This window comes from Carcharhinus amblyrhynchos, chromosome 1 (assembly GCF_965287045.1).
Source record: "Carcharhinus amblyrhynchos chromosome 1, sCarAmb.v2.hapA, whole genome shotgun sequence".
NCBI lineage: Eukaryota > Metazoa > Chordata > Chondrichthyes > Carcharhiniformes > Carcharhinidae > Carcharhinus > Carcharhinus amblyrhynchos.
Window position 1 is genome coordinate 110065968 of NC_137324.1, and position 13929 is coordinate 110079896.

The window sequence follows — 13929 nt, forward strand, 5'->3', positions numbered from 1 at the left end:
TCTTGTATTCATAGAATCCAGGAAACTCATCTGCCCTATTGATCTGCAGTAATTCTAACTTTCCCTCAATCTTTGAAATTCAGATGCCCAGCTGGAGACAATTCCTAGACACAAGATTTCCCTCAAGACAATAGAATTCCAAGCAACAGGTCTCTGATGACCATCCATCACATTTAACCACCAAATAATCCTCAAATTTCCTCCTTAGCAACCTAGTTAGTGCTTGATTAAGAACAAAGAAAATTACAGCACGGGAACAGGCCCTTTGGCCCTCCAAACCTGGACCAACCATGCTGCCCTACTTAACTAAAACCCCCTACCCTTCCGGGGACCATATCCCTCTACTCCCATTCCATTCATCTGCTTGTCAAGATGCCCCTTAAAAGTCACTACTGTATCTGCTTCCACTACTTCCCCGGCAACGAGTTCCAGGCACCCACCACTCTCTGAGTAAAAACTCTGTGTCGTACATCGCCTTTAAACATTGCCCCTCGCATCTTAAACCTATGCCTCTTAATAATTGAATCTTCCACCCTGGGAAAAAGCTTCTGACTATCCACTCTGTCCATGCCTCTCATAATCTTGTAGACTTCTATCAGGTCTCCCCTCAATTTCTGTCATTCCAGTGAAAACAAAGGAAGTTTCTCCAACCTCTTGTAGCTAATGCCCTCCATACCAGGCAATATTCTGGTAAATCTTTTCTGTACCCTCTCCAAAGCCTCCACATCCTTCTGGTAGTGTGGCAACCAGAATTGAAAACTATGTTCCAAGTGCAGCCGAACTAACATTCTATAAAGCTGCAACATGTTTTGCCAATTTTTGAACTCAATTCCCTGGCTGATGAAGGCAAGCATGCTGTATGCCTTCTTGACTACTTTCTCTACCTGCATTGCCACTTTCAATGACCTGTGTACCTGTACACCCAGATCCTTTTGCCTATCAATACTCTTAAGGGTTCTGCCATTTACTGTATATTTCCTATCTGTATTAGGCCTTCCAAAATGCATTACCTCATATTTGTTCAGATTAAACTCCATCTGCCATCTCTCTGCCCAAGTCTCCAACTGATCTATAACCTCTGATGGTCCTCATCACTATCCGCAAATCCACCAACCTTTGTGTCATCCGCAAATTTAGTAATCAATCCAGTTACATTTTCCTCCAAATCATTTATATATATATTACAAACAGCAGAGGCCCCAGCACTGATCCCTGAGGAACACTACTTGTCACAGCCCTCCATTCAGAAACATACTCTTCCACTGCTACCCTCTGTCTTCTTTGATTGAACCAGTTTTGCATCCACCTTGCCAGCTCACCTCTGATCCCATGCGACCTCACCTTCTGTGCCAGTCTGCCATGAGGGACCTTGTCAAAGGCCTTCATTAACTTGAATTAATGAGCCTTTATCTGCCCTGTTCTTTCCATAGAACCATAGAACCCTACAGTGCAGAAAGAGGCCCTTCGGCCCATCGAGTCTGCACTGAACACAATCCCACCCAGGCCCTACCCCCATATATTATACCCACTAATCCCTCTAACCTATGCATCCCTGGACACTAAGGGGCAATTTCTTAGCACGGCCAATCAACCCAACCCGCACATCTTTGGACTGTGGGAGGAAACCAGAGTACTCGGAGGAAACCCACACAGACACGAGGAGAATGTGCAAACTCCACACAGACAGTGACCCGAGCTGGGAATTGAACCCAGGACTCTGGGGCTGTGAAGCAGCAGTGCTAACCACTGTGCTACTGTGCCGCCCATGTGTTCTTATATTGCGCTCTCATAATCCTGTTTTATTTGTTATAATTTTTTACTTCTAATTTACAAATAAATTGAAATTCTATACCAACTTCTACACCAATATGTTAGTTCAAGACCTTACATGAAGTATGGGAACATATGCCCCTCAACCAAAAATCGATTAACATAATTCACTTATTACTGTTTTTATTAGTGGGGCCTTGTCATGTGCAAAATTACTACTGAATTTGCGTGCCTAATACGATCAAAGTGGTTGATCCACACTGGAGACATGATGGCACAATGGTTAACACTGTCTCACAGCACCAGAGACTCGGGTTCAATTCTAGCCATGGATAACTGTCTGTGTGAATTTGCAAATTTTCTTTGTGTCTGTGTGGGTTTCTTTCAGTTTTCTTCCACACTTCAAAGAGTTATTCTCTTTATGCTAAGGTATACTTAGTATAAAGAGAAAAAAAATCAACAGTGAATCATTTACCTGATTCTCTCCCAGACCTCTGCACTGCTCCCCCTTGGGAGACTCCTGCACTGCTCTCTCCCAGGACTCCTGCCCTCCCCCATTCTCTATCTCTCTGCGTTGCCTCTCAGTCTGGCCCCTTTACACTTCATCACTTCTGTTGGATGAGGAAACAAGTAAGTATTTTTGTAACCTTGATCTTCCTGAAAATAAAGACCAAGACTCCAGTCTAGGCGAGGTAAGCATATACTTGACACCTGTAGAACACCACACAACAGAATACAGATCCCCGGGGGTAGAGCTGAGTAAGAATATTTTCAAATTAAGATTTACCCCAGCTACCTAAAATCAAAATCTTTCAAATTTTCACACAGTCCATGTGACGTAGTAAACCTGCCTAACTGCTCAGTCAGTCCCAGCAGAGACATTGTGGCACACTCGACAGTAATGCCTCATGGTTAAAAAGCACAGAAATGGATAAGGAGTTGTGAACAGAGGAAAAGAAAATTCAAAAACTGGTGAATGTAGCTGCACTCCTAATGAGCAGGTTTGAGGGGAAAACAGCTTTTGTGTTTGTAATTATCACCTATCATGCAGGAGGTACTACCCAAGTATTAGCTGTTGTAGGGTCCTGCCAGCAACCCACGGCTTATGTCAGTACTCTGTGCTTCAAGTTAATTGTTTATACAGGAAAAGGCCCTTTGTGCTACTAGAAAATACTTTAATTACTATTTAAGGTAGATTAATCAGTGCTGACGATACTAATCTGAAAATGATCAAAATTACTCAATGTTTAACACAAATGTGCACAAATTAGCATGTACAAAGCTATACTTAATGACAGTTTATATGGCTCATTACAGTTACAATTGAAAATCATGAAAACCAAGGCTCCATTTAGAGACATTTTGCATTTATATAACATCTTATCACGTCCCTCAAAAACCTCTCAAAGCAAACTCATTTATGAATTACTTTGTTCATTGAATCCCAACACTGCAGACGGAAGCTATTCAACCCATTGTATCTGCACCAGCTCTCTGTCAGAGTATGTTACCCATGCCTTTTCTCCACCCTATCCCTGTAACCCCACACTCTTGCCATGGCCAATCCAAATAACCTGCACATCTTTGGACTGTGGGAGGAAATCAGAGTACCCACACAGATATGAGGAGAATGTGCAAATCCACACAGACGGTGATCCATGGCTGGAATTGAACCTGGATGCCTGGTGCTGTGAGGCAGCAATGCCAACAATTATGCCACCATGCCTCCAGCATTGACCAAACCACTTTGATCTTATTAGGCAAGCAAATTCAGTAGTAATTTTGCACATGGTGAGGCCCCGCTAATAGAAACAGTAATAAGTCAATTACATCAATATGTTTTTGGTTTGTTTTTTGGTATGTTCCCATAAGGTCTTGAACTAACAAATTGGTATAAAATTTCACGTGTGAAGTGTAACAGTTTAGCTGTATCCAATCTACACAGGAGCAGACCCAATCACCAAACTCATGGAACCCATTTTATAGCATTACTGAGCACAGTCTCCTGAATAGATGTTCAGCCCTTCGTGGATTCGGGGCTGAACAGCTGTTGGACACAGCTGTTCAGAAATTAGTTGACAATTAATGTGTCAGCTGTGGGGCCAGCTGCACTCAGGATTCTTCAGCAGTCTCTGCAGCCACCAACTAGCGGTCGTTAGGAGTTTCTTGAAAAATATTTTCTGTGGATCCAAGAGGATCAGGAATGCTATCCCTGACTCCACAAATTGGCTATCACCTTCCGTAACTTGGTTCCGTCTTCTCTCTCAAAATGTACCGGAAGACTGCTGCAAGTGGTTAGAATTTCATTTCTGTTGGTTAAGCTGCATCTGGAGGCACAGATCACACTGGGATCTCACCTTAAATATGTACGTGAGGTGTGAGGCCCAACCCCAGGCTGACCTCGAGCCTCTGTTTGGCCGCATGCTCAATCCTTTCATCATCCCAAGTCGGTTTTCAAATATAGGTACAGGCTGACTTCTGTCCTCCCCTGCGCCATCACATCTGCAATTCTGCAGAGTCCCACAGAACGGCATTAAGCTTAGATTATGTGTGCAAGTCCCAGAATGTGATTCACAGCCTTCCAGGTTAAGGGCAAGAGTACTTCTACTGAACCAATCAGTAAGGCAGGCTTTAACGAAAGGAAGAAAGGAATTGGAGATGCTATGCAATTTGGATACCGAGCATTTTTTTTTGCATTCGACCCAACACATGGATCTCTGTGCAACTCCTTTTGTATGGATTACACTGGAAGCAGAGCTGCCCATTGGGGTTTTAAAGGCGGGGAGATGGACAACCATTCCTCTTCTAGGAGGTATGTCTTTTGGTACCAACTTTCAAGGAAGCTGCATGCTTCCATTTTTATAGGTTTTGTAAAATGTTTTAATCCATTTCAGCTGGATTTCTTGGGCCTTGAGAGGTGGGGTTGGGGGGGAAAGGAGGTGAGAAGGGGTTGGATTGTTAAGATACCTGCAGGGCAATTAGAGACATGATGGAGTAAGTTTCTAACTTTCTATGATTCTGACTTGTGGGCCAGGAGGAGCTAGAGTATTGCACTCCTGCACCCCCACCTCCTCCCCCCCCCAACCACCGCACCACCACCCCCCCCGACTCCAGTGACTCTTCCCAATCTCTTCTATGATTTCCCTTTGTCTAACAGAATCTCCCCCCATACCAATCCTTTTCTCCCCAGCCATAAACAGGCCACCTTAACATGATTGTCCTGCCCCTCACCACCATCTTTACCCCATTGAGCAGAATCTTCCCTCCCCATTCCAACTTTGTTGCCGTCTCTCTACCTGCTCCCTGCTCCCTGCTCATTACATGCTTGTGTGCCAGGCTGGCACCCTGTCAATCAGACTGGTTGCTGGATGAAAACTTCCATAATAAATTCAGAAGAAATCCTGCGACTAATAGTTGAAGTGAAACATGTACTACAGACCTTGTAAGACCCTTTACCTGATCAAAACGTTTCTTTGTCTCTACTCTGATAAAACTGACACAACAACTTGGACGAAGTTTGAACAAGGTGATACCCCTGTATTAAACCACTAAGCAACAGTATATACTCATAACAAAACTGGTTACTTAGTTTCCCCATGTGATTGGAGGGAGGGGCAGCAAAAGTGGTGATCAGCAGAGGAAGAGAGCTCTGTAGGTGGGGTGAGGGGTAATGGCAGAGGGAGCAACTGGCAGCGGGGAGGGGGTGGGGTAGGGACTAGCACAGAGAGTGATTGGTGAGGGTGGGGGGGGTGATGTCTGTTTGGGGAGGGGGTGGTCTACCAACTCACTGGGAGATTGGCGTGCCTGCGCAATGGCACCCTGCAGCTGGCTTCATCTGTGACCCAAGGCTCTTCCTTCCTTTAGTGGTGAGAATCACATCAAGGCTCATTCTGTGCATGGAGTGCCTTAAGATTGCTGGAAAAAGCCAGCATTGTTCTCCCATTTTCTCGCTCGTTCAGCACTTCAATTTTTTTTTCATAAAATGGCGTTTTGGAAAATTCAGCCCAGGGTGTAAATTTTCAGTTTGTTACCCAACCATAAAAGTGCTGTTGCCAAACAGTCACCTATTGTGAAACATGATCACTTTTAGTTTCTATTCATTTTGATGGAAATGAGAGTGAAGCAGTCAGTATCATGGGTGGGGTAATCGAGAAGCAACACCAGCTTTATGTCCAAGTGGCAAATTGAAAATCTACCTCAAGGTATTTTAAGAAGCACAGAACAGTGAAAAGGCAATTACAGTAATGTTTTCACCAAATTTGCAGAAATTGTGAATGCCAGGCCTTCAGAGGAATGGTAGAATACAGCAAAACAAAGTGAAAACATTTTATTTAAAGAAGCTGGGCCACCTGCTGGTTGTCATTGATCTCCTCGCACTGGCTTATTTTAACTCAGACCAGTTCTCTTTCCTTCTGGCTCCTTGTTTATTTTTAACTGCTTCATTCATTAGCATAACATTGAAAAGCACAGAGTAAGCATGTTCCCTTCGCATCTACAGCACCAAGATCTCTAATTTATGCTAAGTCAATAACAGACCAAGCATTCCCGGGTTCATCACAAGGCGATATCAGACACAATGCGACACCAAGGTACATTAGGAGATGCCAGGACAGCTGATTAAAAACTTGGTCAGTGAGGTAGTTGTTGGGAGAGATTTCACAGGCAGTGAGATTTTAGAAGGACTTTTAAGATTGCTGAACTCGTCTCTGCCAGTGAAAGGGGAATGGAAATTGGGCCTGGAGTTTCTGTTTGGGGAGATAGGATACAGGAGTCAAGTCTGTTTTGGTGTCAGAACCTCATCTCCAATGGGAAGATCTGGCCCCACGAGCAACCCCGCTGCCAATTTGAGCTTCTCCTCTCTGCAATCTGCTGATCACACCCCCCCCTCCAATTATGCCTAATATTCTCTCCTCTTAGGTTGCTGACCCAAACCCCACCCCCACTGCCCTACAATCTTTCCTGATTGCCGGGAATTACTCCCACTGATCCCCAGTAGTCTTCCTGCCTGCCAGCCTATCAACCTTGCTGGAATCAGGCTGGAAAGGGAATTTGGGGATGGAAAAAAAAATGTGTTCTGAACATTAAGTTTGATATGACATTCTCAGGATTTCCAGGAATTTCACCCCATTGCCCTTCGCACACCATATACTGCCTCTGACCCCATTGCCCTGTAAATATCTCACCAACAGGTTCCAACTCGCTGATGGTTAATTGGAGGAAATATCAACTTCCTGAAAAGAATGAAACAGTTTGCCAGCTAAAACAAGGGAAGAAATATTTTGTTTGACATTTTTCACCATTTCACCTGAGAGTTATCTGATGTCACAGAGCAAGCAAGTTGAATTGAGTTCATATAAACATCCAGTGGCATTCCCCTGTTTAGTTGAGTTATAAACTAGAATTCAGGATGCATAACACATAGCCAATTTAGTGGCTGGATTTCACTCCACAATCCCATCACAAATCAGACTACATTCTCAATGGAAATGGTGAAAAAACAGGACCCTGGAATCTCCTGTTTCCAACTTTAATTCCCATCTTTGCCTGCAGGCTTTCCATGAAGCAAATGCCAGTGGATTTACCACTTAACTGCCTGATTTAGTCCTGATTCCTGGCACCATGCTGTGAAAGTTGGTAGTGGCGGAAATTATCCCAATGTCTCTTAATGGAGAGAGGCCGCAGAGATGTCCCTTCCATTCCTCAGAATGTACCTTTTTAGCATCCTATCAGAGCCAAGGCTGACAAAAACTATCACGTTGTTGTTGTTTGATCCTTTAACTGGTGTGGGGAGAACCGCTGATGCAGCAGTTTGGTTCCCCCTGCTGCAAAGCCACCTTAGCGGAAGGCGTGGGCTCTCTCGTGGCATTGCAGGGAAACCAGCTATTCGATCATTTCTATCTGGCGACTTCTGCTGAAAACAAGTTGAACATTTCCTTGGGTGGGGGAAGTAGGTTCCTGGCATAAGGAAGGCCAGCTGGTACCTGGATGTGGCTGACAGCTGGTCCCAGATAGAGGGAAGGTCAGTCACTGAGCCTGGGCTGTGATTGGGTGGCAGAAGGTCTTAGCCTTCATTGACAGAATGCTTTGTTGGTTCTCTCAGAGATTGAAGCCAACTTTGAAGATCTCACAGCCATTTGCTGATCTCCCCGCGACCCGGCTACCTCCTACATAATCAATTCCAGCATTTTCCCAAAGACAAATTGGGCCTATAGTTTTCTGTTTTCTCTCTCCCTTGTTTCTTGGCTATTGATATTATATTTACTGTTCTCCAGTTCACTGGGACCTTTCCAAACTTGGTGAGTTTTGAAAGATTACAATCAATGCCTCCATTGCCTCTACAGTCTTTTAGTTTCATTAGTTTTCTGAATTTTTTTTCTCTAGTGATCATAATTGTTTTAAGCTCCTCTGTCCCTTTCGCTTCTTAACTGTCTACATTTCTTGGGATGCTTTTTGTGTCTTCAACTGTGGTGACATATGCAAAAGTTTTTTGAAGAGGTAACCAAGAAGGTCAATGAAGACAGTGCAGTTGATGTTGTCTACATAGACTTTAGATAAAGTACTGCATGGTAGGTTGTTGCATAAGGTTAAATCTCACGAGTTCCAGGATGAGCTAACCAAATGGATACAAAATTGGCTGGATGACAGAAGACAGAGGGTAGTTGTAGAGGGTGGTCTTTCAAACTGGAGGCTTGTGACAAGCAGTGCACCTCAGGGATTGATGCTGGGTCCACTGTTATTTGTCATTTATATTAATGATTTGGATGAGAATTTAGGAGGCATGGTTAGTAAGTTTGCAGATGACATCAAGATTGGTAGCACAGTGGACAGTGAAGAAGGTTATTGAGGATTGCAGCGGGATCTTAATCAATTGGGGCAGAGGGCTGACGAATGGCAGATGGACTTTAATTTAGATAAATGCAAGGTGATGCATTTTGGTAGATCAAACCAAGGCAGGACTTGCTCAGTTAATGGCACAGTGTTGGGGAGAGTTAGAGAACAAAGATATCTAGGGGTACAGGCTCCTCGAAAGTGGAGTCACAGGTGGACAGAATAGTGAAGAAAGCATTTAGTGTGCTTGGTTTCATTGGTCAGAACATTGAATATCGGAGTTGGGACATCTTGTTGAAGTTGTACAAGATATTGGTAAGGCCACACTTGGAATACAGTATACAGTTCTGGGTCACCCTATTATAGAGAAGATATTATTAAACAAGAAAGAGTGCAGAAAAAATTTACTAGGATGCTACTGAGACTTGATGGTTTGAGTTATAAGGAGAGGCTGGAAAGCCTACGACTTTTTTCTCTGAAGCATAGGAGGCTAAGGGGTGAGCTTATTGAGGTCTATAAAATAATGAGGGGCACAGATCAGCTAGATAGTCTACATCTTTTCCCAAAGATAGGGGAATCTAAAACTAGAGGGCAAAGGGTTAAATGAGAGGGGAAAGATACAAAAGAGTTCAGGGGGGCAATTGTTTCACACAGAGGGTGGTGAGTGTTTGGAACAAGCTGCCAGAGATAGTGGTAGAGGCAAGTACAATTTTGTCTCTTAAAAAGCGTTTAGACAGTTACATGAGTAAGATGGGTATTGAGGGATATGGGCCAAATGTGGGCAATTGGTAATAGCTTAGTGGTTTAAAAAGGGGTAGCATGGACAAGTTGGGCTGAAGAGCCTACTTCCATGCTGTAAACCTATCTATGACTCTAAAAATACTTGTTCAATGTCTTCTATTTCCTTGTTTCTCATCATTAATTTCCATTCCTGTTAAATAACATGGAGTTTGGAGATTACTGTCAGCAGACAAATGATAAGTATGGCAGATTACCTGGAAGAGAAGCAAATCATTTATTTCAAAAAAGCCTAACAGGAGTTTTTCCAAAAAACTTTCTATAAGAAAGTTTGTGCGTTTTTAAATAAAGCTTTACAGAACATTCAATGCAATGAGTTTTCCATGAGCCAATGCAGTATATATTTCTTTAAAATTAAAATTACAAAGACATTTTTTTTGCAATCTTGGTTGATGAAGATTTCTTAACCACCTTTAGTTTTAGCGGCATAGGCCATGATTCTCCCAATTAAAAATTTAAGTGCTACTGGCAGCGGGAAAATTGGAGCATTTCCTACTGACATGGCAGTGCTGCTGAGATGGGATTCAACCACTTTAAGAGGAAAAAAAATGCCCTCACATGAATCAAGCCGGGCCCAATGCATCAAGTGTGTGAGGTTCCCAAATCAGGATCAGCTGTTGCGCATGACGACTGCAACTCAATGGTTCCATCTTTCACACATGCCCATGATAACAAAGAATTTTGGTTCTAAAATTGACAAAACTTTGGCACTTTCTGTATTCATTTTATGAGATTTGTTTCAGGTGGCAGTATTGTCAAAAAAATCAATGATATTTCCAGTATCAAACATAAAAGTTGAATTATGTGTGAGATTTAGAAAAAAAAGCCATGCTGTGATGAATTTAATCACTTGTGAATTAGGTTTGAAAATGCATTTTTTGAGCCTAACTCAGCAATAAGTGTTAATTAAATAATGCTGAGAATGTGCTCCATAGCACCAGTTAAATGGCCAGAGGCAAAGGTTATCTGCTAGATCACATGTGGCACAATGTGGGATTGCTATAATTGAGATTACAGGATGAAAGTAAACAAAATCTATGCACTGTCTCCTCTACATCACTGTCTTTTAATATTATTGCCTTGTTTAGCCTTTTCCATAGATTTTAAATTTATTTATGTGTAGAAAACATCTCACACAAGAACAACATATTTCACTGCAATCTAATTCACTCCTAAAATATTCATTTGGGCCTTGGGGAGAAATAAAACAGAACAGTTTGATATACCCTCTATTGGCATGTCACATTGAATGAGGATCTGATACAAATATGTAAACTACAAAATGTGAATTGAAATGTGGAAGGAGCAGGGTTTCTGCAGAATAGGTAATATTTTATTACCTTGCTTCTTTGATTTTACCATGAGTTCATCAAGATGAAGCGTGCCCCGATTATAATCTGAGTAAACCTCCCCCCCCCCCAGTCTATCATGGAGGTCTCAGTTCTCCCCCTCTCCACCCCAGATCGGAGTCAGCATTTCACTATCAATCCACCCCCGCGCAAGTCTGTGTGAACCTGTGTAAATTGTGCTGGCATGATATCATGTTGGTGCGGGCGGATGGATTCAATACTTGGCGAGGGAATGGGTTTATCGTTAAAGTTTATTGAATTGCACGTAGATCTGCTTCATGCCTGTATGGGTGTGAACCTAATGGAGTTGCCAACGAGGGAGGAGCATTTCCACGATCATGACCCTGCCAACGAGAACTGCAACCCCAAGTCTAGAGCCCCTTCCAGCATTCACATTGACAGTGTGTGTGGGCCCAAGCTTGCTATTCCCTCAGACCTGTCTGATTCCATTTATCAGAGTACCCTACAACTGTAGAAACTTAGGAGTGGCAATAGACCGTCAGCCCATCGAGCCTGCTTCGTTATTCATTACGATTATTGCTGATCATCCACTACAATGCCCCACCCCACCTCCCCACAGAAATATGCTTTATGTAGTCTGATTTTTTTTTTTGCTCTCTGTGCCCCTCTCACAGGAGTGCCACTTTAAATTGATATGGTGAAGAAGCTGTTCAATAAGCTACCAAATACAGAAAGTTCTAGTCAATTGAGACTTGCCCCTTTCCTCAAAAGGACCCAAATTGCTGTCAGAGTCATTGCCCAGGATTAAGTCTGTTCTTTGATTAGGAGGCTTTTAGGTATCCTGTTAGCTGTGTCTCCCTCCTCCACCTTGTACAGATCAAATACTGTGGAACACCACTTCAGAAACTTCAGGTATACTTCTGTGAGACAATGGAGCCAGCTTTAACAAGATTTTCAGATCACTGGGATTTTGAAAGACAACTTCCTTCCCCTGCAGATAATTACTTGCATCTTGTGAAAATCCTGATGGACATATTACTTTCTATCATAAAGACTATGCAGAATCCTGAGAGATGGTAAGCAACTTGCTTGCCGTCAAGAGTACAAGGTCGAGAAAACATCTAATGGGGCAAAGATCAATTTTAGCACTCAGTCTACTTCCTTCCCAGAGACAGGCAATTGCTTTCATTGTATCAAATGCTTTTGAATATATATATTCAAAAAGTATGTTTGCTTAATAATTTCTAATGCTATCAAAAGTATAGCACATTCTCAACATTCAAATGAACAAATAAGGATTATTTTATGGATCAAACACAGGCACAGTTTTTTTAAAGCATCTTGCAACATTACTCAGGTCTCCACCTGATATGATGTGGAGATGCCATCGTTGGACTGGGGTGGGCACAGTAAGAAGGCTCACAACACCAGGTTAAAGACCAAATGGGTTTATTTGGAATCACAAGTTTTGGAGTGCTGCTCCTTCATCAGGTGAGTGGACCTGATGAATTGACTCACCTGATGAAGGAGCAGCGCTCCGAAAGTTGTGATTCCAAACAGACACGTTGGACTTTAACCTGGTGTTGTGAGCACTCTTAGTGTGTCCTTTGACATGTTTAGCAATGCCCTAAACATTTCAATGTGATGAAGCAATTTCTTCTAAATTGGTCTGAATAAACAGGAACTGCTGACTGGCTTTGATTGGAAAGCTAACCCAAAACTGATGGACAAGTATAAGAATGTACATACTGCTCATTTTAACAGAATGGTTGTTTTATGTGTAAAATTAATTGTTTGGGCTTTTTCAATATCATTCCAATTAGGAGCACTGCTCCCTTGTTGGGTTTTGACTTGAGTGGAACTGACTGCAGTTCTAATGAACCGAAAAGAATCAAACATATGAGTAATTTGTGAATCCACCACAAATATAGAAAATGTCAGACTGGTATAAACCAACATCAAATTTATTATGCACTTCAAACTTAAAATTACCTTATTTAATTCAGAGAGGATAAATTAAGTGTGAAAATTGAACTTGAAACTGTATTTGCATTTTTATTTCCCTGCAGGTATTTATGAGCCGACATTTCTTGTACTACTGCAGTGAACCTATCCTGGATGTGAAGATTGCGTTTTGTCAGGTGTGTGTTCCTTACAGGTAAACAAGGTACAGTATTTGTTGAATCATATTTCCATTTCATTTATGTCTTTTTTGTGATGCATGATTCAAACTGCTGTCTGCTATCATCTCTTAAAAATCAAGCGTAACCTTGTTCTGTTTTACCGTCCATTTAAAGAAAATAAGAGGTTTGTAATGTTGCAAAGAATAATAATAAGACTGAGAATTGGGAGTGACTTAGAAACCACTTTGAAAAAAAAACAAATGAGAGTAAACTAGACAGATTTTAAAAGATTTTATATGTACAGTACTGTACCTCAAATCTGGTTGTCAAAAAAAAACAGAATTATCTGAAAACCATACATTTTTTAAGAATGTGCCATTCATCAATTTTAATTGAATTAAAGCAAAAGAGACTTACCTGAACAGTTTGGCTAGAAGCTGCATTGGCACGGTGTGGCACCTGATTTATTGTCAGCTTTGATTTTTGGTCTAATTCCACCACCAAATGATCCTTGACTCCATCCAACCAGGCTTGTCCCAAACCATCCACAGCTCAAACCGCTTAACCTGAAATGCAGCAAGATCTGAAATCGTCAATGCCTTGATCCCAAGGTTGCCAATTTTGGGACATTGTCATTGTATATAATAAAATGAGAGTAACTAAAATAAACAATTGGTGTCTCAAATAAACACAGGGGAAGTTATCATGGAGAATGAGCGAACAGCAGAGACGTTGATCAAATATTTTGGGCTGGATTTTCAAATATAGCGGCAGGGGGAGTGGGGGCGGGGGGGAGAGTGGGAAGCAGTAATAGGTCTGGGCACACATTGAAAATGCATTCCCAAAGGAAGCTCCTCAATCCCAATACCCCAGAGTTTTCAAAAGTGGCATCAGAAAACCTAGGGGCCATCTGCCCATGCCAACACTGACCCTTTGAGAACCTTCTTGTGCCATCTCTTCAACAATTGGCAAGCCCAAGCATAGCTACCAATTGCCTTTGCAAAGAATCTGAATACACTTTAAAGTTAAAGTTTTACACTTTATTTGTTAGTCATAAGTAAGGCTTACATTAACACTGCAATGAAGTTACTGTGAAATTC

The 13929-nt window shown here is 42.1% G+C and overlaps 1 protein-coding gene across 7 annotated transcripts in view; it reads left to right on the top strand.

The window, feature by feature from the left end:
- Nucleotides 1-13929, top strand: part of mapk10 (mitogen-activated protein kinase 10) — a 258892-nt gene that overhangs the window by 106525 nt on the left and 138438 nt on the right. For 6 of the 7 annotated variants that reach the window (XM_080191025.1, XM_080191032.1, XM_080191042.1 and 3 more), the window contains one exon: nt 12776-12847. In XM_080191025.1, the coding sequence (XP_080047151.1) occupies nt 12782-12847 (66 nt within the window). In that variant the 5' untranslated portion in view covers nt 12776-12781. Of the gene's footprint in view, nt 1-12775; nt 12874-13929 lie in introns of all 7 variants that reach the window. The other variant, XM_080191051.1, reaches the window with a different exon arrangement.